This window comes from Ixodes scapularis, unplaced genomic scaffold, assembly GCF_016920785.2.
Source record: "Ixodes scapularis isolate PalLabHiFi unplaced genomic scaffold, ASM1692078v2 PGA_scaffold8__174_contigs__length_109621045, whole genome shotgun sequence".
NCBI classification, from domain to species: Eukaryota; Metazoa; Arthropoda; class Arachnida; order Ixodida; family Ixodidae; genus Ixodes; species Ixodes scapularis.
In genome coordinates this window covers 104,311,171-104,338,027 of record NW_024609883.1, presented here as the reverse complement: position 1 = coordinate 104,338,027, position 26,857 = coordinate 104,311,171, and the positions used below count along the sequence as shown (strand labels likewise).

The 26,857-nt window shown below is 46.9% G+C and overlaps 2 protein-coding genes across 2 annotated transcripts in view; one reads left to right on the top strand and one right to left on the bottom strand.

The window, feature by feature from the left end:
- LOC8023262 (calcium-activated chloride channel regulator 1) overlaps window positions 1-8,162 on the bottom strand; it is a 54,797-nt gene extending 46,635 nt beyond the window's left edge. Inside the window, exons 1-3 of the mRNA XM_040219280.2 lie at window positions 8,059-8,162; window positions 2,749-2,902; window positions 633-912 (exon numbers count right to left, since the gene is read on the bottom strand). Coding sequence (XP_040075214.1) covers window positions 633-912; window positions 2,749-2,901 — 433 coding nt within the window. The 5' untranslated portion in view covers window position 2,902; window positions 8,059-8,162. The remainder of the gene's footprint in view (window positions 1-632; window positions 913-2,748; window positions 2,903-8,058) is intronic.
- LOC8023261 (oplophorus-luciferin 2-monooxygenase non-catalytic subunit) lies at window positions 6,918-26,563 on the top strand. Its single transcript, XM_040219287.3, has 5 exons — window positions 6,918-7,284; window positions 16,534-16,918; window positions 24,769-25,015; window positions 25,716-25,908; window positions 26,244-26,563. The coding sequence occupies exons 1-5, from the start codon at window positions 7,281-7,283 to the stop codon at window positions 26,387-26,389; spliced, it is 975 nt and encodes a 324-aa protein (XP_040075221.2). The 5' UTR covers window positions 6,918-7,280; the 3' UTR covers window positions 26,390-26,563.
- Window positions 26,564-26,857: the final 294 nt, after the last annotated feature.

Below are 26,857 nucleotides of genomic sequence, written 5' to 3'. Positions count from 1 at the left end.
AAAAGAGAAGAGACGTGCACTGACTTTTTTTTAGAATGCAATCCTTTTCGACATAAAAGAGACCCACAAAATAAGCCTCCTGAAAAAAAAATCTCCACTTTGAAAGGGATAAGAACATCGAATACGGTTCACTCTACCAACATTTCAACCCTCTAGTCACGAAATGAGGACGGACTTGCGGCATCAATTAGCCTGGAACGCTAGGATCCTCTAGTTTTCTCCACGAAGCCGGTCACGTGACTTCAAAGTGTGCCTCGCTGCTATTTTAACCGCAGGAAGAGATAGCCCGCATTCAGCAGAGTGTTGGCCCTGTCGAAGACGCATTCCAAGTACCACAGCTGGATCATTGTCTAAACCCCGAGACACTGATAAATAAAATAACAGACAGGACGATGGGGGGCGTCTGTCGTCAATATCGTCACGTGAAACCGTGGCGCCATAGTCCCGTGACGTCACGGTGACATGTGACTTGTTTGTCATTTCCATCCGCAATGTCTCAGGGTTCACATTGCGATGTTTCCTAACCACTTTAGCGACTATATTTTTAACGACCTGAAGATATGCAGGCACATTCCGCAGCCAACCGGCCCTGTCCAAGACGCGTTCTAGGCGCCATAGCTGCGAAAGCTCACCCGGTTTTCCGTATATCGTGGTTGTGGTGCCGTTGAGACTGGCGAGGAATACGGCCGGTATGCGGACCGGGGAGCTTGCGGTCGCCGTCGAGGCCAGGATACCCAGCTCCCTCAGGCGTGGGATGATCTGGAACTGGGCGTCGCGGAACTGGCTGCCCCAGACCAGTTCCCTCTGCACCGTCCTCGGCCAGTTCTTGGGGACGCTAATGAGCACCTCTTTGAAGTAGAACTTGCCCCTGGTGGCTTCGAAGAGGAACTGAGAGGCCTTCCTGAATAACACCTGCGTACGGAAGACGAAGGAAAAAAAAGAAAAAAAAGTAGAAAAAAAGGAGCAGTCCTTTGTTGATTCAGAGTACAGTCGGGAGCGAAAGCGGCGACACCTTATCGCACCCTACTGTCCCGTTGTGTGTCTTGCTCTTATGTAATTTGCACCTTACCTGGAGGAGACATCGCCAATGTCTGGCGATGTGTCCCGTCGCCAATAAATGTGCTGTCTTTGGGCGACTTCGTGGCAGTTAATCCATTCGATCAGTAAACTTCATTTATCTGCATATTTTCGACTATGAAAGTATTGAAACAGATGACATGACTACTAGCGTAGTTCACGTGACATCACGACTTCATGTTAAACCATGACGCGTCATGTAAGTCACTGTTCCTTTGTAAGTCAAGCTCACAGAATGAATAGATATAACACAGGATCTCATCATTTAGATCTAAAATAGAGTTTCACAATTAAGTTGATGTAGTAATGCTGCATGCCATGAACATTCATAGCATACAATTGACACCAGGTTACGTGGCCAATCGTTCTGGCTGCGAGTTGAAGGGTGAAGGCTGGTCGTTTTTTTTCTCGAATAGTTTACTTAGACTGCCGTTGCGTGGAGTGAAAGAAAAGTCACGCGTGTTTCTTAGGTTGTGAACGTCGAGAATTCATTCTAAGCGGTATGTACTGAAAGTGCAAACATCCTTGCACCACATTTTTAAGAAACATTTACGCATGAGGTTTTTTGTGGCGTCGTAGTGGAGGCACGATGCGAAAAGTTTTGCACTTTTAGTGAATACTTCTTCGAATAATTTTGTTACATTCGTGCCCTGTAAAATACGCGTTAGTTTTTCTCCGCGTGCAATGGCTGTCGCAGACGAAATTTGAGACAAATTTGCAGCTTTCACGTCCCCTCAAATCGCAGTCAGAACAAGTGGTCGCATAATCTGCAGCCGATTATATTGCCTCCACTGTTTATCATAGCCACGCGCTGGGGCTCGCAATACACATGACACGAATTAAGCTCAATCGATTGTTAATTGTTTGGTTACTACCGCCATCGCAGCGATTTGGCACTCGAACGTCGAGGCATTGATTGTCCCCGAGCTCAAATCCAATTTTCACGCTCTAGTCGCGTCCACCGCATGTGCCGAATTTAAATACAGTCACCACGAGGATCGCAAAGCTGGATGACAAGACCCTGGGGATCGGACATTTCACGGCGTCAACAATGCGATTCCCACAACTTTGTCATCAAGTTTTGCGACGGAGAGACTGAAGGAACAGAAGCCTTGGTTCCTCCGAGGCAAGTGCAGGCCTACGGATACCCAGCTTCTTGATCAGTGTCTTTGGGTGGAAATATCTGGTACCACGAGCGCCAGAGAGCTTGTGCAAAGTGAGAAACATTATCAGCTAATATTGTTGTTAAGGCCCGTTCACACTCTTGCGACCTCTTAAACCTGGGTTCCTTAAAACTTCTTAAACCAGAGAGCACACTGGCGCCATCTATTGGGAAGCAGTGTAAACTCGGTGGTCCGGCATATTTTTTTTTTATTTCTCGCGCATTATCCTTTCTTTCTTGGCTTGAAACACTTTTGTCAATGATATAAACGAGCCTTTCCATTGGTATTACGCACATTTGACCTCGGAAATCCCGCAAAAGCTTCGCTCTTCTGAAATGCAGTTCCAGGGTCACCGCATAGATGGCGCCACAATGCCAGTGTGTTCCCTCATTCTAAAAACATTTAAGAAATTTTAAGAGATCTCGTCTCTCTCAGTCGTACTCGGTCGCAAGAGTGATAACGGGCCTTTACACGGCTCCTTTAAACTTTGACTGAATGTCTGACGTACCCTCAGGTTGTTAAGGATGTCGATATTGACGCTCACACTGCTGTCAATACCGACGAGGACCTGCATGTAGCCCCCGTCGGCTGGGTCCAGATGAATGGAGGTGCACATCGACGCCATCACTGCTAGCACCAGGAATGGCAGGGCGTTTGTCATCCTGTGGAATATTTATTTCCTTATCACAGCACAAACAGCACTTGTTGCCTACTCTAACCGATACCCTTGAAGATTAAGGCCTGCATCTAACGCCGTCGTTGGTTTATATCCAACCCGCCATAAGGGGAAAATTTATTCTATATCTCGACTAGAGTGCTCCGCGAACAGGGAATTAAAAAAACACTGACACGCCGAAAAAATTCTTTTTTTTAAATTTATTAATATTTGGTTTTTAGTGGTGTCACACTACTCAATCAATATTTTTCTGAAGAGCAAAGTATCACTTTTAATAAAGCCATAAAACTCGCTGCTCCGAAACCGAAGACTGAGCACGGGGATGCATGGCCAACTACGCGTACCGAGGAGGAGGGGGAAAACGTGAAGGGGGAGGAGGGAGTTGCCGGAAGTCACCTGGCTCTCGCTCCCCACCCAGTTTTTTTGTTTCTTCCGTTCCTCCGCTTGTCTGGCGTAGAAAGTAGGCGGCGACGACAATGAAGTCGATTGTACCGTTTGTCGTGCAATTGTTTCGAACTTAGGTCCCCTCCGCTCGCTGTTCTGCGCTTGAAGATCGATTGGCCGGTAACACGAAACGAACGACAGTTCCGAAGTAGCGTTCCCCCGTCCGTCGCAACGTTGGTCCGTCGTGCGCCGCCATCGCGTTGTCCAGCCCCCTGTACGTCGCCATATTGAGAATGGCGTAGTACATGTACTTCCTGTCATATGTGCAACATTTTTTTAATTAACATATTTACAGTTATTTTTTGGAAGCCATAAAAATTAAGTTGGTGTACTTCACCGGTTTATATATTGAATATGTGTCTTAGATGACCCACGACTTTGAATACATTTTTACACTATGCTTTGAACGCCACGTGGCCATGAAATAGAGGGTGAGCGCGCCTGAAACCGGCCCATTCTCGACTGGCGGTTTTCGGGCAGAAAGAAAACGAATTTCGAGCCGCAAATTTGTTCTCGGTATTTGGACTCTTATAGGTCATGTGCAAATAAAACCCTCGGTGAGCAGACGCAACCCTGTCGGTGTCCCTTTAAAGAAAGAAGCAGAACGCGCCAAATCGTAAGCGCTGACATCCGGGTCACGCGAGAAAGAACGCCAAAGAGAGCGATAGCAAAGCGGAGAAAGAGAGCGGACGGGTAGGTCAAGTGTGTTCGTTATGCTGCAACGAGTTAAAGTTTTTTGAGTGCTTGTCATAATTAGTTTTACACAATGCGCGACACAAAACGTTTCTTGCAAAAAAAAATATAAAAAAAAACATAACACAGAGACAGACTTCGCACGTCGAAGCGTCGCCACAAGTATGGCCCCATCGAGACCATAGATGTCCGTGGCTATGTCAAGCCATTCCGAAGCGATTGCAGTGCATCGGACCATTCCCTTTAGATTATCCGATTAGCTAGCTCTATGACCGCAAGCGGCAAATGCGAGTGTCTGACGTCGCCCCGTTATAGCGTCGCGTGTTTGTTATACCTGTATCAGACACTGCGAGACACCCTGGCGGCGTCGCTGATGCCAGGCGTAGACGCTCCGTGGACCCACCAATGTTGACGTTTACGTGGGAGAGGCGGAGGCACTGTTTTTGCTAGGTAATATTGCTTTACTTGGGTCTTATATATCGAGTTACAACTTGTTGCTGAGCGGTTAGTGTTCGGTCAAATCAAGCGCTGGTGGATCCTACCAGATGCCGACTCTCACAGCTTGCCTCTATCGGATTCAAAAACCTTTAGCAAAATTAGAAAACTTTCAATAAGAGAATGAGGCCCGTCTCCGGGCTAGCCGACGCCATTTGGTTCTATGTATTCGTGGGTTTCGTCGAACACCATTTTCTCCTCGGACATTTCTGAAAATCGCTTATAAATGTTGGAACCCGGCAACGGCAAGCTGTAAAACTCTGTAATCTAGTTGCAACCGCTAGAGTCATATTTTGTCAGAGACCGAGCGTTGGACAATGCGTAGTTGATAGTTTTGGTGAAAAACAGACCGTCAATCCACCTATCTTGAAATCATGGTTCCCGAGGTTCCGGGGTAATAAAACTGATGTTCGCATTCTATGTGGATTCACGAGTGACCATGACATGCTTTCAAGCGGGAGGCTCGTGCCAGCGATCGTGGTGTGCACGAGCTTTCTCTGTTGAAATTCCCTTGAGATGAAAAATAGTAAAACTTTTTATTTTTATTTTTACAGGGACGTCCAGGGGTTTCGTGCGTTACAAGCTGCGGGCGAAGGCATGACTGGGCGAGCGGACTCCTGTGATCCGTATGGAACAGGCCATGCATAGCCGAATAACGGTAGCAAGGGTTGAACTTGAAAAGCTTCAAGCTAGGAATAGGTGATGACCCGAAATTCGAACCGCATTTCAAAACCCCAGAAGGTCGTTTAAAAAGAAAGTAATAAAGGTCAAGAGACGACTCAAGGTCTGCAAAACCTTGAGTTCCGCGTCCCTCTGGGGTTCCCTGTGCACGTAGAAAATCCAAGTGTTAATTTGTGAACAAGAATCAGCTTACGTTGTTGGGGCTGGGAGTCGAGATGACCACGGTTCTGTCAGACAGCAGATTAGAACAGCCCAGAACGAGCCGCCTCGAGACGATATGTGGAGCGTGCGTCCGTGCCTTTGTGCTGCACGCCACTGGCTTCCCACGCCAAAATCCTGCAGTCTTCTTTTTTGTCATCCCGTCGGTAATAAGGTAAACACCTCAGATTAACCACACTTGTTGTTTCCGAAAGTTTTTTTTTTGGAGGGAACTTATTCAAAAGCGGAACAGGGAAATAATCTTAAGAGTAAGATTACGTATTATTCTGTTTTGCTAATTCTTACGTTTGTGTGCTGACCCTTTTCGCGCGCGTCAGACTTGATCTGCCACTACTGACCTTCTTTTACCTCATCAGATGCCCACCACAGAAATTGGTAAATACGATGTCGTACAAAGCCTGCGTTGGGGACAAGAGAAGTTAAAATTTTGTAGCGCTATCGCAGTGATGAAGTGAAACGAACAAAATAAAAGGAAACGTAAAGTGAAGGGCAGTGCTTGCCACACCCATGCACAGCTGCTGAATAACCTGTATGCTTTTGTACTCTGTTGAGCACGTTTTTGGAGTCACCGGTGATAAGGGTAACGTATCTTCAAAATGAAGTTACGAATTTATGTTTGCTATTCTCACGAGACGTTTCGCTCCTCGACTTCAAAATCGCGAGGTTTTTGAGCAATGGATTACCGGCCGAGCAATGAAGGGACGATGATGATGAAAACGTTGTCTATTTGCGTGAAAAGGAATACACACCGGTTCTCTTGACCAAAGTCATTTGAACCCTAAGGGGGGGGGGGGGGGGGGGATAAAATAGGTGAAAAGATGGGTGACAAGATGTACAGAGCGGGATCGGCCCCTCACATGTAAAAAAGCAGAGTCCAGGATCTGCTCGCGGTGGTCGGGAGGTTTAGCGGGGTGGAGGTTTTTCCATTCAGTGTAACTTTGAGAGAGGTACTCCGGGGCACTGGTCCCGATCTCGAATGTCCAAGTGCCCTGCCGAAATGTGACCAAGCGCTGGTACGTCCAATTGTTCGGTGGCATGTCTTGCCCAAAGTTGGCCCTTTTCGGCCATTAGCTGCGCTGACCAGCAGCCAGCTGTCCGAGGCGCCCTCTGTTCACTGCAGTGAAGTTATACAGCTACATACCAAATCGCGGTTCTGACGTCACACAGCGGCGGTGGCGCTACTGTCGTCGCGGCGCATGCGCAAATGCGTCAGCAAATCTGCTCTTTGCGCATGCGCAGTGCCCCCACCTGGTGTGGGCAAACGCGAACTTGTTTGTAACGAGTGTGTTGGTCTATGGACCATTAAAATAATCTCCTTCTGCACGCTGTTATCTTCGTTTGCTATGCTGTGGAACGCGTTCTGGGCATGCGCAGTTGCTCTCTTCTGAGCAACACTAGATGCCACACGATACGCCCACGGTCCAGTGACTCGGCATTTTTCGTCCAAGTGGTAATCGCCGAAAACTTTCATACCATGACACTAAACGCGGCTCCTCGATCGAACTAAAAAATTTTCGACGTGCATATTTGCCCTCCCTGTCGAACGGGCTATTCGTTATCAGTCCACGTCGGGGACACGTTACATAACCGTCGTGTATGGCATCATGGAAATGCAGCAATCGATAGCAGGAGCGCGATTGCCACGGTTATGGCATCACTAGGGTGAGACACTTCTTTATCGACGACCTCCAAAGCATCGACGTATACGGCACTTGATCTGCGTCGACGTGCGGCTGATACGGAAAAGAGGCTATCTGCGGATTTATCGTATCTTCGTCTACAAGTTGCAAAGCTGTCATTTATCGCCAGGCTCTCCGAAGAGGCAACGGAATATGGGTGAGACAAAAACCTCTTCTAAATTTCGTTAGCACACGCAATTAATCAACAAATAACTATGAGGAGCGCAAGTTCGTCTGTTTCTTGCACAGGGGTTACGATGACGGAAGAACGCCGAGCCAATCAGAACTCGGCGGTCGTTCTGACGTCACCGCAACCCCCGCGCGAGTAGCAGACGACTTCCTCTCCGCATAGAGTGAAGCACTGTGTAGTAAGTAATCTGACCGAAATCTGTTTTCGTTCGGCAAACTTTTACGCTCATGACTAAACTGCCAACACATCCTACAAAAGACAGTCTGCAAACAACAGTGTCTTAGACGTGTTATCTTCTTTCATGTGTAATGTCCCGTCACATTGGCCGTACATATAAGTGTCTGCTGACATGATGGAAGTGTACATATATACATGAAGCCAACATGCACGTCCAACATGCTTGCTTGAGACGTGCCGAACGATAATTTTCTCATCATATCTGCAGCGAACACTCTGTCTCTTGTATGATGTATGGACAGTGCGACTGTTGCTTTAAAGATTCTATACCAGATGTCTTATTCGAAATGTCTACGCGGAGCGCAAATTCGTCCGTTTCTTGGCACATTGATATTTTAAACCCATGTTGTTGTAATAACAAATAAAAAAAAAAACTCTAAAATTTAGTATAAAAACTTCCTTTTCGTGTGGGGCTTGTCAAATTATGAGGGGGTCCTTATTTCTAACTCTTTTTGTTCGCGTTCCACCTATTGAAAAGCACGCGGGAAGGGCCTCAGCACGCACCTCGTATCGCTGGGCCGCAGAGTTCTTCCGCAGCATAAAGGCCGTCTGCTTTCATCGCCGTCACCATGGCAACGAACGCCGATTTTCCGAACGCCGTCTGCCAGCCAAAGTTTACTAGTTTTGTAATGAGCAGCCGCAGACGCAACCGCAGCCGCAGACGCAAGCGGGGCGGTGAGTGGAAGCAGGGAACACATGAGCGACAAAAACGGGCACCGCGCGGCAGTTTCTATGGCAACTTGCACGCACGTTGTGACGTGGCGGCTTGGCATAGGTCCACGTCACAACGTCCTGGCCTGTTGCTATGGGAATCAGCGCGCCGCGCCCGTTTCTGCTGCTCATGTGTTCCCTGCTTCACACGGTCGTCAGTGATACACGCGCCGTCTGAAAAGGTCATTCGGCGTTCGTTGCCGTGGTGACGGCAATGAAAGGAGACGGCCCTTTTACCGCGGAAGAACACTGCGACGCAGGGTCTAAAGTATCAAACTGTCCACTTCTTTTGTGGAGGATGTGGTGACGTCATAACGACGCTGAGCTCCGATTGGTTCTGATTGAAGGATGGCGTGTACGCCTCAAAGCAAGCTGCCTTGAGGTTTAGCCACTATCCTTCCATTCGGAGCCAGTCAAAGCTCGGTGCCGTTCTGACGTCATCACAACGCCTGCAAAAGAAGCGGACCAACTTGTGCTCCTCGTGGTCGTACATAGCTTAAAGGGACAATGAAATGATCTCTTTTACTTTTGCCAAGTAACTTTTACATTAAACCGTCAATGTTCACTGAACGCCAAAGAGGCATCCGTCTTCGTTTCGGTTTATTAACTTCTACACGAAAAATTATTGAAACATCGAGTTTTTTTTCCTCTCCAACTCACCGTGAAACAAGCCGCGGCGTAATTTTGACGGTCGTGACGTGCGCTGTCAACGGAACCGAAAGTTCGCTGGGCAGTTAGAGAATAGACCGATCTCACCAGACAGTTTGAGTACGCCACCGCTGCCGTAGTGCATCGAGGGGACTTTAGTTTTTCTGCGCGTGCGACAACCTCGCTGGAGCTCTGCATGTGTGGAGCATGAGGCGGCACGAGCCGTCTTGTGCGCTCCTGCCTACCCCTCTGAACTAAAGTTATGGCTGCCTCACGCATGCGCCAAAAACTTGGTAAGATCGGTCTATTAGCGCCGAGATGTTTCGGTGGCGCCCTCTTATGGTTTCCATCTGTGACGTCACGACTGGGATTTGCCTCGCCGTGACGTCACCAGTTGTTATCCTGGCTACTTACCATCAGGCGCGAGGACGAGTTCGGTGGTGTGTTTAAAAAGCACAGTGGAAGCTGGGAGCCATCGCAATCCGAAACTAACACCGTCAAAGTTGACAATCTTACAATGCTCATATGCCCATGGTTTGGCCAATCGTGGAAACCTGACCGCATCACTGATCTCTACTAGAGGGGGCTGGGTGGCGCATTGAGCAAACAAGTATGAAGCCACCGGAAATAAGCGGCTTGTCCTGGAAGTGAGCGCTTGGCAGGCTTTGTAACCCTTCCAAGCGCTGGTTCAAAAAACGTCGAGGGCGCTGGATTTTCGCTTGTCACCTCAAGAGAGCCTGCTTGTTGCGCAGTAAGAGCGCCATGCAGACCCTAGAAGTATCATGGGAAGCCATTGAATGTAAACATTTCGAGATTCTAGTTGAGCAAGTGTGCATATGTCTCAGGTCCAATTGCCTCATTTTCGGGATTTAATTCGGAGCATGATTAGTAAAAACCTCTAAAAAACACCGGAAAGTACGTACTAAAACATCGATTGAATGCACTAGGAAGCCCAGCAGACGCCCGACTTCCGGGATAAGTATCAAACTTCCGGTGGCTTCACTTGCGCCCTGCTCGGAGAGCGGCTATGCGCCATCCAGCCCCCTATATTAGAGATCAGTGGACCGCAGCGACGCTTTCGGTCGCACGCATCGCTAATAGGAGCGTTAGTGGCGAGCTGGCGGGTGTGCCTGCAGGTTTTGCAAGAGCACTATATAGCTCCTATGGAGCAAAGTAGCGCAATCCTTTGATCCGAGTGTTTTTCCGACAACGTGGCCGACAGGGCAGCTTGGCGCGTGTCACGTGGTACTCAGGGTTCCAGGACGCGGCCTGCCCTATGGGAGAACACATAGAGATCGACGCAACACGGCTCATTAAAAAATAAACACCGAGCTCACACTTTTCGAATCTAGTCTGTTGGGAAGTTGGTAAAGCACTAAACACTTTATCAAAGTTTTCATAATATTGGATGTGTGTGGAATTTTCGAGAAGGCGATTTCCAAGGCAATGTCGTTTGAAGCAGAAGATTTTTTTACGCAGCGGAGATGGGCTTTTTGGGTTGGCCGGACCAGGTCACGTGATCGATGTGACGTCGCCGCGTCGTCCGCTGCATATTGCCGCTCAGGCAATTAAAAAAAAAAGTTACGTCCTTACGTGGCACACAACTTAGCTCAAATTATTCAAAAATGTTCCTTTATTATGTAACAAACTATTGTCGTTCCATGCCTCCGCACAATATTGAAGAAACAACAATTTTTTCATGATCCCCATGGATTTCTGACAGGAATTGGAACCTCCGGGCGTTCGCGGCTACTTGGCGAGAGATGGCGTTACACTGCATTTGTTTGTTAATACACTTACAAATACAGAGGACTACTTGCAAGAGCACCACGCCCATCTCCGCCAAGCAGCCACCAGAGGAACCGGCATTGTCCGTAGACGGAATCTCTGGAGCTGTAATAAATTCGTTGTGACCTGGGAGCTGTGGAAGGCGGTGGTGGTACCAGGACTGACTTTTGCTAACGCTGTGGTGTGCGTCCCTAGAGATATCCGAGCTCGCATAGTACTTAGGCAGAGGGAGGTCGGGCGCCAAGCGCAAGGGTGTCATGGTACAGTAGCAAATGAGGCTGTCCAGTGTGATTTGGGATGGTCCTCTTTTGAAGCAAGTGAAGCTACCAGTAAAATCGCCTACGACGGACGTCTCCGACGTATGGACACCTGCCGGTGGGCCAAAAGGCTGTTCAGGTACACTCAACTGACATGGCTGTGGACCCGCTGGCAGAAACGCCTATACCAGCTCAAAAGCAAGTACGGCTTCTTTGCCGACCCTGTCCAAGCGTCGTCGGCCACGGAATGGGAGAGAGAGGTTCGGAAAAAGGTTCGCGACCAGGAACACTGCAGTGGCTCAAAGATGCCCCATCAAAGACTACACTCGATGTATACGTTGCACGCAAGAGGACCATCGGTCCGGAGGCTAGGCTAAACGATAATAGCCTGGGTAGTCGTCTGCTATTTGAGGAACGAGCCGGGGCACTAAGGACGCTGTCTCACAGACGACACTTCGATTCCACCGTGACCACGAGCGTGTGGCGGGTGTGCGTGGCCCACGACGAAACAGTTGCACACATTGTACTGGAATGTACAGGACTCCGGCCATCCCGGTCACGAGACAACGACCGAAACTCTCAAAGCCCCCTGAAGCTTTGCCGAAGTATTGTGCTTCACTGTTTCTCTAGATGAACACCAAACCATCGAGGTTAGGCCAGCCGCATCAGCGGACAGGCCTGCCTCGAACGAGACTACGGCCTCCAGTGGCCCGCATAGGCCTTCTGTAGAGGCAACAAAGAAACGATTAGAGGACTGGTGGAAAAAGATCTACGTTAAGAGGAAATAACACGCAAATGCCCCAGGCTTGGGCAGGAGTATTGTTCGAGCCCGCCCGATCTAAAGGGAACAGCCACATCATCATCATCATCATCTCTGCTCCGATGGAGCTATATAGTGCTCTAGGTTTTACCTTTAGTTTTACCACAGGGTTTTACTGCGCTGATGGTGCCGATGCCACTGACATGTTTTCTGAATCGGCGCCTCTCATCACCGCGATATAGTCCGTTTCACCTTATGTTGTACCGCAGAGAAGGCTAGAAGCGCGAGCTCATAGCGTTGGGAGCTGCTCTTAAAGGGGCACTGACACATCAAAATCATATTTTTTTTTATTATCCGAAACGATTAAAAACGATGCCGGGACATTATCCTCAAAATTTGAGATTTGGGAATTCAGTATTCGTGAAGTAAAAAAACAATTTCCAAATGCCGAATTCGAAGTTCCCGCGCGATCGGCGCCGGTACCTTGACGTCAAAAAACGCGGAGACCTGAGAGTCCCCTTTCCTGTCACCACTCCCTGCTGTTGCCATGGCGACCCAAAGCGAGGAGGAAAGGATTAGCGCCGGCTCGTTGCGGCGGACCGGTTTTGAGCGGTGTCGCCTGTTTTCCGTTGGAGGATACAAATCCAGGAGACGGCACCACAACGAACTCCCGATTTTTGGTATTTCAAAAAGAAGGGCCGTAGTGCGTTCGCAATTGCGTTAAAAAACATGTTTTAGGATTGCCGTAATTAAATGTTATAGAGATGTCGCCTACAAAGCTTCTAAATTTCCTGATTTTTGACGTCACCGATCAAAAGAAGCGAGGAGGCGAGACGCGGGAAAATCAAACGCCAAAAATAAAAAGGCGCGCGCGCGCGCGGGAAAATTTTTTTTCGCGATGCGGTTTTTTTTGCGTGTCTATGACTGCAACTTGCATCGTTTTAGACAATAAAAATAAATACGACCTTTGGGGTGTCAGTGCCCCTTTAACGCACGAGAGCTTGTGCCACCGAGATGTGCCTAGAGCAAGGAGCTCGCGCTGGTAGCCTTTTTGCGGTACATCATAAGGTGAAACAGAGTATAGTCACGGACACATCGCAGCTGAGCGAAATTTAATTATATATGTTGCGGTACAGCGACAGCATGGGACTGGTCCTATACGCCGGTACGAAGCGCAGCAGGTCTTCAGCACGGCAGCCACTTCTTTACCGCCGTCAACCGTTTCCGCGGCATCTCTAAAAAGAGGACACGCTATCACTCACTGGCTCAGCAGAAAATGCACAGGGTTTTTCATGGGCTCAAGCTTTATAAACCTTTATTTTATGAGGATATAGGCTCGCAGGGCAGAGTGGATGAAAAAAGAAAAGAAAACGATGCGGTACGCCGTCTTCGACAATCACGACTTTAAAACATGACTTCACTGATACTACGAATCTCGTCGCGCGAATTTTCTACGATAGACGCTGCGATCGTTTGAGAAATGCTAACACTAATCACTTTCTTCAAGTGATAAAAACGCGTCAAAATACGCATTCTTCATACACGCCTTTAAATACAGCACGCAACAGTAATATCTTGAGCTTGATCCCGCGCATGGAATGCGTAAAATAAGAAATCCGAGCGACGTTCGAGGAGACAAATGCTAAGAAAGCACCACTGTAGTCGAAGTATATAAACAAAGACGACGGCACGAGCGTTTCTACTATATCGAAGGTGCCGCCACAACATCACCGCACGAGTAGATGAATCTACCGTTCTAGGACGTGCTGGGTTATCGTGGCGACACGGGACGAGAATTCAATCAAGGATAGCGCTCTACGCAGAACGATGAGCGTCCACCACGCCGGCCACGTCGATCATCACCACCGACGCCACTTTTTTCAACAAAGAGCAGGAATCGCGAAACAGCGCAGGCGCAGTCCGATTTTTCTCTTGCTTCGTTTACCACACGATAGATAACGCATAGCTCGGAGCATCATAAAATTCGGCAATATCCGTCACATCGCTAATTATTCAACAAAATGTGGATCAGAATATTCTTTAACAAATTTTTTGTGAAACATTTGCCGGCAATTTACTGTTTATGATCGCGGCGCTGGTGAGGTAGGGTCTTATGCAATAGGCGTTGTGGATTTGGCGTGCAGTGGCACCACGCATGCGTCGCAGTGAAAAGACTGTGCTTTTGAAGAAGATATAAAATATATCGCTTTCTTTTAAAAGTTTTTAGCGAAAATTTTTTTAGCTCTTTATTTTTGTGTTTTGGTTTTCTTTTCACGCCTTTTACGACGTGCAGTAGATGAAATTCTATTTCAAAATTCTTTCATGGTCTTTCAAAGCAATGCGTGTCGTGAATCGTTGTGTTCACGCCCTTAGCCCTGTGATTTGTTCTTTTGCAGTTCTTATCGACGAATGCCCCGATCTGATTAGCTGCAGAGCGATAATGATAAAATCGGTTCTCGATCGACACGCCCCGCTATTCTTAAGCTCTTAGAGACTACAAATAGAGCAAGAAAAAAGGGGCGAACGAAGTATTTGTTTACTTCTCTGATTGCGTTGTTGTCACAAAGCATTTCTTTTTAACCACGTGCTAATGAAGAAACGGTCGTTTGCGTCCGTTAGTTTCTTTTTTCATCACTTGTACTCTCCTCACATATAACTTTACTCTTACCAACGTTAATACCACTTTTTTTTCGCTTCAAATGTTAGGCTTGCTGCCTCATTTGTCGTCGTATGATTTATATGAGCAAGGGACTCTCCTCGATGAAATGCTACGCCTGATTTTTGTCTCCATGATCTAGCGGGTGTTAATATGCGCGTCTAGTCTCCGAGAGGGATTTCATAATAATTTTATAGGAATGCAGAGTAACATTTCACCAACGTTTTGGTTAATTCGTAACAAGAAACAAAAATAAATAAATACTGGATAATAAGTGTATCCAGGACGCCTGAATTACGGAAGGAAAGTTTTGTAGTGAAGTGTGATAAAGGTGATGACAGGATAAGATTAGACAAAGTTAAGACGAGTAATACTACTATGACGTCTGATAAAGCTTTATGGCATCATTCTAGAGCGCAGCTCTTAGGCGCCCGCTTCCGGCTTGGGCGGCGTCGGCGTAATTGCGCGGTGCGTTATGGGAAATGTCCCATAATGCACCGCGCGACCCCCCCCCCCCCCCCCCCCCCCGAGGTCGCGTGACCCCCCCCCCCCCCCCCCCCGAAGTCACGTGACCCCACCCCCCCCGGAGGACATTGAAGAATGAGGGGAGGAGGAGGAGAAGGAGGAGGAGGGGTATACCCTCCCCTCAGTACCCTCCCTCCTCCTCCTCAAGAGCTGCGCTCTAATCCGGCGTTACAGGGAGTTGTAAACGGCTTTCACTTTTTTTTTATTTGAAGTGTTTGGTATTGCAGAGGTAACTGAAATTTACAAAGTTAGCAGAGTACTAACATTTTGTACGCTTGCAAGCATTAACGCAATTGCTTCATTATTTATATCTTCAGCGCTTTTGAAACACCGATAAAAATGTATAACTCAAAATACATCTTTTATTATGTTTAACTTTCAAATTTTATTTTTCACAAAATTTTTTCGTTAAAGGACACATGCAAAGGAAAAAAACATTTTTTTTAGACAGCTTAGATGGAAAAAGGATGTCATAAAACGATTTTACAACGAAGAAAAAAATTTTTTAGAGCTATATTTACGGCGCTATACGAATTTGTAGTTGGCGCTCGCGGGAGCCGCCGCTGGTCACGTGGTAGGCCCGCGCGCCGCCGCGCTGCGTCGCCGCCGCACGCTGAGCGTTGTGCGAACGCCGCTTCAACGCGTTTCTCCACGCCGCCGTCGCCGCCGCCGCACAAGTCTGTCTGCTTCGGGGCGCCGCCGCCGTCGTCTGACCGGCGCACAGGTCTATCACGTCTGCTTGCGCTTTTTCAGGAGTTTCCTTTGGGCTCTAAAAGTTACTTATTCATCTTAGTTTTTTGTTATACTTCAAACAAAGATGAATAAGTTACTTTTAGAGGCCATAGGAAGCTTCCGAAAGAACGCAAGCACCGCGTGATAAATAAAGACCAGTCACGTGATAAATACAGACCACTTTTCCGCGGTGCCCGCGGGCGCCAACTACAAATTCGTATAGCGCCGTAAATATAGCTCTAAAAATTTTTTTTCTTCGTTGTAAAATCTTTTTATGGCGTCTTTTTTCCATCTAAGCCGTTTAAAAAAAAATTTTTTTCCTTTGCATGTGTCCTTTAAAGGGAAGCTGAAACGCTTCTTGAAAAAAACGAGTTAGAGGTGAATTCTGGCGTATTTTTATCCCGTGAATCTGAATATCACATTCGTTTTCCCTGAAGATGCAAGTAAAAGCGAGAAAACGCGAAAAACCTCCGACCAGTCGTGACGTCATACTAGGATAATTGGGCCGCCAAGCGCGTGTCGCTCGTGTGGGCAGTGCGTGCAATGGCAAGCTTGCCAGGTATATTTTTCCGCAATGACAGCAGTCGTGGCGTCTCTTTCTAACCTTTTTTGAAAATAGCAAGTATGCGCGTGCATAGCTTTGACAGGCGCTGAAGATGCGCGTGAGCAGAGATTCCGAAAACACCTAGTGTGACGTCACGCCCCGGGAAGGAGGGGCTTCGGCGGTACTTTGAAAATTAATTTCTGAAGCCTCCGTGCACCAAATTGAAAAATAATCTCGATATTCCTGATCCTGGAGGTAGAATGAAGGTCATTGAAGTGTTTTTTCTCAAATACAGAACCGCTTCAGTTTCCCTTTAATAACAATAATAGTAATAATGATAATAATAAAACTGTGATAGTTTTTTCAAGATACACCCTCATCCTGGTTGCCTGGAGCGTGGCGCTGACTGCAGGCCAGACGAACCCATGTCCTCCACCAGGAACAATGAGCCCCTGCACATGCGATTATTCCGGAATCAACTGCATGAAAGCCAAGACAACCGAATCCCTGCAAAAGGCCTTCGGAGTCGGCGGACCCAGTGAGCACAGGGGACTCTGGATACAAAGGACTCCAGTTCCATCACTTCCTGTTGGAGTATTTGGGAACTTCAAGTTTGTCAAAGCCTACATTGACCTCAACAAGAACCTGACTTCCTTCAGTCTAGAGGCCCTGGTTAACTCGAAGGACACTCTGGAAGAACTGAGCCTTTTCGGTAACGACCTATCCAGGATTGACTACGACAGGTGAGGGAATCTAAACACCCGTTCATACATTTCCGTTCGCTTACGACCGAATACTTGTGATCTCTTACGACGAGAGAACACTCTTAGAGCGCTGGATGGATTTTATGAACAAGTACCGTCAAGCTGGTGCATGCTGGAACGCACTTGAGCCAAAAATGGCGGAACGTCGCTGCCAACCTACAGGGTGTCTCAAACATCGGCCAGGCTCTTTAAATCAACCGCAAAATTCGGTTTCTTAACATATCGTGCTAAGATTTTGTGCCACGTTGCCCACGGGCAGATTTGAGAAGTAATCCGTTACTAGTAACAAATTACATGTAATCCGTTACTTTTTCAAGTAATTGTGTAATTGCCACGATAGTTTTTTTTGCGGCTGTAATTCATAATATAATTTCGTTACTAAATATTGGTAACAGATAACTCTAATTACTCATTAATTTAAAACAAACAGACCATAATACAGAAACTGCAGAAATATGTGCAGACAATTCAGCAGCAGAAAACTATAAAGTTCAAGAGAATAGAAAGCACCGTGAAGAGGAGAATAACCGAAAATGAAGCACTATTTTATGGATGACTGGTCACTAGAATCACGAGAAAGAATGAAAGCCGTTTATAACTCCCTGTAACGCCGGATTAGAGCGCAGCTCTTGAGGAGGAGGAGGGAAGGGTACTGAGGGGAGGGTATACCCTTTCTCCCTCCTCTTCACCTCGTGAACCTGTCTGCTATTCCTCCTCCCGTTCTCCCTCCTCCTCCTCCTCCCCTCCTCCCCCTCCTTCCCGGTGTCACGTGACCTCGGGGGAGGGGTCACGTGACCTTGGGGAGGGGTCACGTGACCCTGGGGGGAGGTCACGTGACCTCGGGAGGGGGGTCACGTGACTTTGGGGGGGTCACGTGACCTCACGATTACGCCGACGCCGACGGCGACGCCGACGCCGCTTAAGCCGGAAACGGGCGCCTAAGAGCTGCGCTCTAAAATGTGCAAGACATACAAATGTGCGCATAACAAAGATCAAGAAGATAACGCCGAGCAGGCTCTTCCATCTTCTCCCATCGTGTTTTTCTTGTTCGCCTGGGAAGTAGAAAGCTCTTCGTATTTATTTGTTTTTCATTTTTACACTGCTTGAAGGGCCGTTTCAAAAGGAAGTTTGCGTGGATCGGTTCCTTACCTCTGAATTCCCTAGCGGAAGTAGACGCTGATACTGAGCATGCGGACCACTAGCTTTGTCTGCTGAGATTCCAGGGATCATTTCCCGTCGCCGTAAGCTAGCGGGATGGCGGCTTTGGTTGTAGCTTTTACTGCCTTGTCAGCTTACACGTGAAAGGAGTGCACCTATGCTTCGTCTCACTAAAACCGTGCAGTACAGTTAAAGCTACAGGGGAGAGAGTTTATCCCAAACTTTTCAAGAGTAGGAAAAGGAGGAAGAGGAGAGGGAGGCTGGGATCCCAGCCTTCCTCTATGTTCCTCCCTTCCTTCACCTTGAACATGTTGGGGCACGCTTTCTCTCCCGTAACTTTGACTGTACTGCACGGTTTTAGTGAGACGGAATATGCATTATTTCTCCTAAATACATTATTTTATTTTTACAAGGCCGCCATAGTGCAGGCGTATGGGAAATGGAAAGTAGTGTTGCGCAAAATATTTGATAACATCAAAATTGTTTCTTTTTTTTTCTCGATAAGTGTACGATGGGAGTGACGCGGAAGTAATTTGTGACGTAACGAGTAAAGTTATCCGTTACTGTTCAGTGAACGCAATTGGTAGCGGTAATCCATTACATCTGAGGCTCGGGAGTTTGTAATTGTAATACATTCCATTTGTCAAGTATCGGGCACAAGTTTGCCCAAAGGTGGTGCATATTTTCTATAAAATTTGCAAAGAGCGGACTTACCTGAGGAAAAAGTAAAAGAAATGGAAAAGGCTTAACTCAGATGGAAACACAGCGAAGCCGCCGGTGTTCAAACAATAGGGCGGCCTATTGTTTAAAGACCGTCGGCTTCGCTAACGGTATTTACGAGATGAAACATACGTACTATCTCTGAGAAATCTCAGTTTAAATAGCAACACACAAAATAAAGAATAATGCGCAAAGGAAGAAAATATACGAAAATTTACACTACTACCCAATCTATGACGCCAGTGTGCTTTCTCGTCGGAAGAGATTTTAAGTGGTTTTAAGGTACAACGGTGTGAGCAGTCACGCGCAAAAACGGCGGGTAGGGTACACCGTAGAAAACGCGTACAGTCTCCGCCAATATGAAAGACCCATTCGACGAGGAAATATCGGGTGACTGTGCAGGATTCGTTTTCGCCAGGCACAGATCGCTTGGGATACGAAAATAAATTAATTTTTGTTCTCTTCCCTCTTTCACCCTCTTCTCTGAAAATAAACCTCTGGAATAAGTACACTTAGCAGCGCCGCATAAACTGCCTCGGTTAACGGCTCTTTCATATTGTGGGACAGTGTACATACGCTTATTGCATACTCTCATGTATTGTAACGAGTTTTAGGTTTGTCGAACACTCGATTTCGCCGAACACTTGATTTTGCCACAGCTTCAGTGTTTGCTACCATTCACGACATAGATTTCTGCTTGAAACAGCGCGGCTCTAAACGGACGAAGAGAAAGGCTGGACAACAATGATGTTCAGATAACATTCGTTCGGATTTTCGTTTGAAGGACGCGAATTATCGCACTAGCTTCCCTGAATCCGACAGACGTACAATCTCACCGTCTGCTTTTGACTCGTGCAAATGATATCCGCTGTCGCGTTTTATCGTTCGAATCAAAGGTGGCGCGTATCGGGTGATTTTTCTCATACATACGGCTGTGAGCCACTCGGCAGTTAAGCAGGTGCGGAAACTGACAAGTGCTCTTTATCAACCATTCGTGGGATTTCAACACGACAAGGAAATTAGGAGAGTGCCGGAGGTGGCGTCCTATAATAAAATATTGATCGTGGAAAGGCTTATCGGTTTGACGTTGTGCGTTCTAACGGGCTCAGCTAATATAAGTCGGTCTTATCGCTCATTGAGAGCCGATAAGGACGGACTTGATGCGATCATAAGGTCGTAATAAAGGGAAGACCGTATCGAATCGCAGACAGTGCACCATATCTGCCTCATTGGCCAAACACTTTAATGAAGTTGCAGACACTAGAAACGACAGTCTGCATGAAACTGTCTGAGGCGCCTTTCTTTCTGGTATGACGTCACATTGGTCGTGAAAAAACTGTCTGCAGCCGGTTTCAAAGCATGTATAAAGCTAACGTCCATCGAAAATGCCTGTCCGCAGAGGATTCTATCATAACGTCTGCAGCAAACGCCATGTCTTTGTATCATGCATACGATCAACGTAACAGCGGATTTAGTTTAACGCAAAGATGGCGCGGGATTGTACATTTGTGGGTTGTAAATTCCAACAAACCAAATATGACTGCATTACGAAATCGTTCAGCCTTTCCACTCTCGTGAAGAAGGAAGACCAGCGGAGTTGTACTCGATACACTGTGTGCTTCTTCTTCGTCGTCGTCTGTTTTTCGCACTGTTTCCTACGATGAATCCCCACCAACGCGCTCAACTATCCATTCATCTGTTATAGCTGGAAAGGTTGCCGCCATCTACGAGCGACGGCGGGAACCATACTGGTTGTGTGCTTGCCGCCGTCGCTTATAGATGGCGGTAGCTGTCCAGGTAGGTTTGTGTCGACATACACGGACACGATCCTGGGGAACCTAGCCCTTAACAGCTCTGCTGTAAAAAAAAAAAAAAAAAGATTTGTCTTAAGATGTGTGAGCAAGCTCATGCACTACATGCAAGTGCAGTGGGTATTGTAGACGTTTGATTTCCCAAGCGGTAAGCGGCGGCAAAGTCAGTAGTATTATCCACCGTCCCATTTTCTTTGTTTAAATTAAATACGCTGTTACTCAACCTTTCAATTTAGTACGATGAACAAAATTGTATCTATTAAAAAAGATCGTTGAGAGCAGAAAAATGCGCCACTTAAAATTTTGTAAAAAAAAAACAAAAAACTAGTTTGTTTTATTGAGTTAAGGGCAGGTACCGCAAGGTCGCGCAACGGCTGCCGATAGATGGCGCAAGGAGTGTCGGCGCGCTCGTGTTTCGGAATCTTGAGTATGAATCACTTAGCTTATTGCTGATTGGTTCGGCATGTCCAGGTTCAGCAGCTACACAACTTTGACTCCATCTACCATTCAGTAACAAGCAAAGCATGCCAATCTTTAAACGGAAATTCTAATCTTCTAGTGTAATACCCTAGTTGCAGTAGCGCTCTTAACTGTCATTAAGCCAACGACAGTTGACTTAATCACGATCGGCGACGCGGCAGTGCCAACTGTCATTGAAGCCGCTAACGATCATTGAGTTCAACCGAGCTGGCCTACCTCAATTAACCGATTGGGATTCGTCCCAATAAAACTAAAGATGGCGGCGTCCACCCATGGTCAGCGCCAGCGAAGCACTTACTATTGCGGAAGATTGGGGGAGGTTTCCAGAAAGTATCGTAGCAGCAAGTATTGTCGGAAGAGGGATGACTCAGGGGCGGAATTTTGGGTCAGGCCAGGGAGGGGAGGTAGGCGTTCGGCTGGCGAAGGAGGGGGGGGGGGAGTATGCTGAGATATGACGTTACGGTGGAAACGTTGCCTAGATTAATTTTGTTAAGCCAATATTTGCTATGTCAACAAAAACTAAACTTTTGACTGGTGTATATAAATGATTTTATTAAAACAAAGTTGACTTTGGGGAGCTTAAAAAAAGGGGGCGGGGGGGATGGGGGAGAGGCGGTCGTTCTCCCTTGCCCCCTAAATCCACCCCTGGTATTGGGGAATTGTAGTAGACCGTTTCCGCAGCCCGCTAAGCACCCGTATAGCGCTCCGTAATCCGCCACAAGACCTTGAACTATGCAGAGAAGGCTGGCGGCGCGCAGGCGCAGCTGCGGCGTTTTCTTCAGGTATACCGTAGCGGAGGAGAAAAACGGTCTACTACAATTCCTTATTATTCGGGGCCAGAGCTGCCGCTACAACGATCACGGCATGTCGCGGAAGCCAAAGCTTGACGAGGGCGGCCATTGTGATGTCGGTGCCGATGAGACTTTCATTATGCCTCTCTTGCTTGAATTCGTGTGAAGCGTTCTGATTATCGGGGGGTCGGTGGCCGAGTGGGCTATTTTGTCTCACCCCACTCACCTTAGCATGAACTATTGTTAGCCGCGTATGCTAAAAGCGCGAGGTAGTTGCTTTGGATGAAGCCTCAGCGGCTGCACGAGCGCTCGTGCAGCGAGTGCTCCAGTCAAGGCAGTCAAAGCTAGCCGCTCGCGCTTATACAGTCTTTGCAGTCAGTTTCTGCTAAGCTGAGACGAAGCACTAGAGCTCCACGTGCTCCAAACTGGTAGACTAAACTCCTGCTGTATAAACAACGAACGAGTATTTTTTCCCCTTTTAAGGGCACAGGGTAAGTCCTATACTCCCCATGCATTTGAGGCCATGTTGAGGAACATTTTTCTCGGTGACTATTAGGAGTATTCTTGTCATGTAAATATCATTTTGTTTGAAATATTGTGTTTTATCCACTGAACTAGAATTATTTGAACCAATCTAAAATAAGTTTTTTTTTTATTTTTTTTATTCTAGTACTGAAATTTTAGTTGTTTTCATCTATTAAAAACTTCGTAACTCAAAAACTGCTAGGTGCACATTTTTAATTTTAGTTCAGTATTTTTGAACACCCATGTATGTGGTAGGAATACAAAATCAACCCTCCATAATGTCAGGTTAAGGAAAAAATGGTACCTATGTACTAAAAAACACTGTTTTGAGATAATTGAGTTTAAAGTAAAAAAAACTGGTGAATAACGAATTTCTATTGGCACCAACAGCCTCAGAGTCATTTTTTCAATAGCCTCCAGCTTGAAAGGCATTGCTAAAGTCATGTCTTCGCCTTTAGGCTTATCGCCTTGCTTGCCGGGCCTCTTTTGTGACCTGCCATGTCGCTTGGTCCGTAAAGTATATTAGAGTGACGTCAACTTCCCTCAGCCACTTGATGGCTTTCCAAACAGGGTTCCATCCACAAAACTTCAAAACATTGGCTTGTGCAATGCTGCCACCATTGAATCAAGGAACAGCATTCAATGGCGCCATTTTGTCGTTACGAAAACACAAACGCTTGAATGTACACACGGTACACACCTGGGAGAAACGTGCACAGCGTCTCGTGATTGTCTTGGTTGAAAAAAAGCTATGCAATAGTTGCGAAATAATTTTTTGAGATTATCTGTTACTGGACAAGCTTTTAGGTCTTGTGTTGATTTTGTTTTGTTGGAGAATTCATCGATAAACAGGGAGTGTATCCCAAAAGGAGGCGTGGTTACCTGCTACTTGCTTTCGGAAGAAGTGATTTTCAGCCCGAAATATAGCTTTCTAAAAACACCGGGACAATGGAAAATGTGCAGAAAGAACTAAACTTTTCAAATTACGAAAAAAACTAAAATCGAATTCTTTTTCAATTTTACCTTACCCTGTGCCCTTAATGAACGTTTCTTTACCCCCCCCCCCCCCCCCCCCCCAAAAAAAAAAAAAAAAAAAAAAAAAAACATTTCTTTTTTTGTTTTAAACGTTTGTAGGGAATAAAAATCGGGTATATATTTCATTTGCATCACTTTTTAAGAAAAGGTAATCTGACATCAGTTTTGGCTTCGTTTCGGTTTCATTTCTGTCCCTTGACGCGCATCTCAACAAGGGTGGTTAGGCACTTGTACCGCGTAACATTTGACAACTTAATTGAGCTCAATGAAAGTTGGGTGGTGCCAACTACCGCTGGCTTAATGATAGTTGAGAGCACTAGTGTAACTAGGGGGTAAGTTGGTACGCAGACGACCACACTCTGTGTTGAAAGAGTGGGATTGTCCGCGTACGTCTTTTATGTTTTTATTGTTTCGTTTTTAGGTATTTAATATAACAACGCGCTCGAATTGACTAGTGAGTTCAGAAACTTGAGTATCACCAAGGAACCATGCATTGGAGAGCCCTGGTGCCGTTCCACGGCATACAAAAAGCAACGGCCAATTGTGCGATAAGGTGAGTCCATTTACTCGCCAGCATCTGTACAGGTTTACATGCATCCACATTCCAGATGTTTGTCCGGCCACTGTGGGCGGAAAACACTTCTTTGAAGCACCAGTCTGGCAACCGTGGACACGACTTTGGCAAGGCCCGACTATCAGGCAATCTGCATGCACACACCTGCATGGGTAATAAAAGCACCTTTCCGGTGCTTTTATTGCCCATGCAGAAACAAAGTGCCGAGTTACGGGCTATGGACAGATGCGCGGCTTCTGTATTCCGCAGAAGAGAGCTAATGAGCATGGGCAGTACGCGTTAGCCTAGAATACAATAGATGACAGCGTACAGAAGACGGTTAACGGAATGGTATCTCTCTAGAGTGGCAGCTACAGCGGAAGCCCTATTCTTGTACGGCTTATATACAGTAAAGCCGCAGTCAAACTGCCTATATGTACATCCTATTACAAAAGACACGGTCACATAATGACAGTTATCTGCATCCACGCCTCAAACATGTTCGAATGATGTTTACTTCGTGCTCATGCATATATGCTTTGTGGTTCGAATGCCGCGTACCAAGTTTTCTCCTTGAGCTCGTTGCCACGCGGCATTCGAAGCACGGATCTCGCCTTGATTCGCGAGTGGCGAACAGTGCGAGTAACTTGTGCCAGACTAGGACCAGTACGCTTCTGCGAAATCATGAAATCGTTTCATGACCCCTTTAAGGCTTTGTAGCTGATGGTAAAGACCTTGATTGCGATTGTTTTACAGCCTCGCCATGTTTGAAAGCCTGGAGACGCTCAACCTTGCGCAGAACAAGATAACCGCCATCCCGATGGACGCTTTCAAGAACGCGAATCTGGGAACGCTGGTGCTCTCCAAGAACCCCATTGAGAAGATCGGAGCGTTCGCCTTCGCGGGCCTGCCCAGTCTGGACACCCTCAAGATGAAGGAAACGCGCATCAAGAGCCTCGACGCAAACTCCATGTCCATTTTCCCTCACAACCCGGAGCTCAAGGTGCCAGGAGCTTCTCGGAAATCATATAGCAGGCCGGCACGGTTAAAGCCACGAGTCATGTTCGCAGCATTGTGGGATTCGCCGATAAGAACGTCGAAAAAGAAATAACGAAGCAAAGAACTTGAACGCTTAAACAATAAGCCTGGCTTATTAGGAGGATCTCAGATCGCCAGGAAGGGGTGGGGTGGGGGGGGGGGGGGGGGGGGGGGGCGTCAAAGCGTTGAGTTCTGTTTGAAATGATTAGTGAGTAGAGATGCACAGCTTACTGACTTTCCTCTATTCACTGCTCGAACGCGAATGCCCAAAGTCGGTGCCGGGCGTTCGGCATTCGGGTAGGGGAGAAAATAAATGTCGCGTGACCTCAATTTTCACGCTAAATATAGAGAAGTAGAAGTAACATAACCGCGCGTCATGGGACCTCGTCACTTGATGTCAAACTTTTCGCTAAATTTAACAGGGAAATTGATGTGATGTGAACTCAAGTCGCGATGTTAATTTCTCCGCTAAATTTAGCGGAGAAATCGCTGTCACGGGACGTTACCACGTCATGTGAGCCCAAGTCGAGGGACGTAAATTTCATCGAGGTGGTTCTGCGAGGTTGTAGTTCGCGTTAACCGCACATTCTGAGCTCCACGGACTTTGTTAGCCTGATCAAGCTTGAGTAACTTTGCATTTTTTCTTCTTTTTGTTTCTCTAATAGATCCAGATTGATTTGGGTCGCATTGAGAGCATCCACCCCAAGGCCTTTGAGAAGACCTTCCCGCTCGAACTAACACTCAGCTATAACGACTTGACCTCTTTTCCCAAAGACGTTTTTCATCCTATAATCATCGGCGCGCTTCAAAATGTCCAAAAGGGCCTTGTCTCCATTCTGCCCAAAGTGCTCACCCGAGGTGAGTTCCTTTTAAGACCGTGTCTTAAATTTTGGTTGTAAATACTACATGGCGTGCAAGTTCTTCTGCTTGTCCGCTCCTTGCGCATATGGAGCTTTTCTTATTAGGTAATCAATCTTTGATGGCAATTTTAGTACAGAAATAAGCCGCGTATCAATGTAATGCTTGTAAGGGACACAGGGGCGTGCCATATATGCTTACAATTTACGCTTGAAATGTCCAAAAAACGCAATGGCCATGACATGACGTTGAGGATCTGAGTTCGTGTATATGCAAAACACCCGGTGAACATAGAGCTCCGCATATTAAACTTTTCATGTGACTTTTGGTTTCAGGTAACCGGTTCACCTGTCGCGGCTGCGATTACAAGTGGCTCCTTCCCTTTGCCAGTAACACGGCGATGCAGAGGGTTTTCAGCGACTTCTCTTGCGAGGACGGCACGCGCCTCTACAACCTCACCTCCTCCGTTATCGGCTGCTGAATCCGCCGTGCTGAACCGTTCCAATCTCCAATTCTTAATTCTGCGAAACGCGTGAAATAAAATGGCTTGCGCACGAGGCGCGCGAAGGCGTTGGTTGATTCCTCGAGAAATCAGAGATGTCGCACAATAAAGGCCTCAAAGTACAAAGATGCAGCCACGTATTGTGAGAAACCACCTCTTTCGTTCTTTGTTTTGTTGGCTATGGCTGAGCAAACGTGCGTTATACTTCAAGTTTTCGACTCGCTTGCAATCTAAAAAGCGGCACCAAAAGTTGGTCTGTGCCTCACTTGCGTATGGTATAGTCGAGCGTTGCGCAAGAACATAAAGTAATGTCTCGGTAATATGGACACCTCCGCAGTTCCTTCTAAATGCGTTCATAATATGAGTTTTTCATAATAACGATACAAAAATACATGTATTTACACAGTCTGTCCCCGAAAATGTTGTCTACATAACGGGTTATTCATA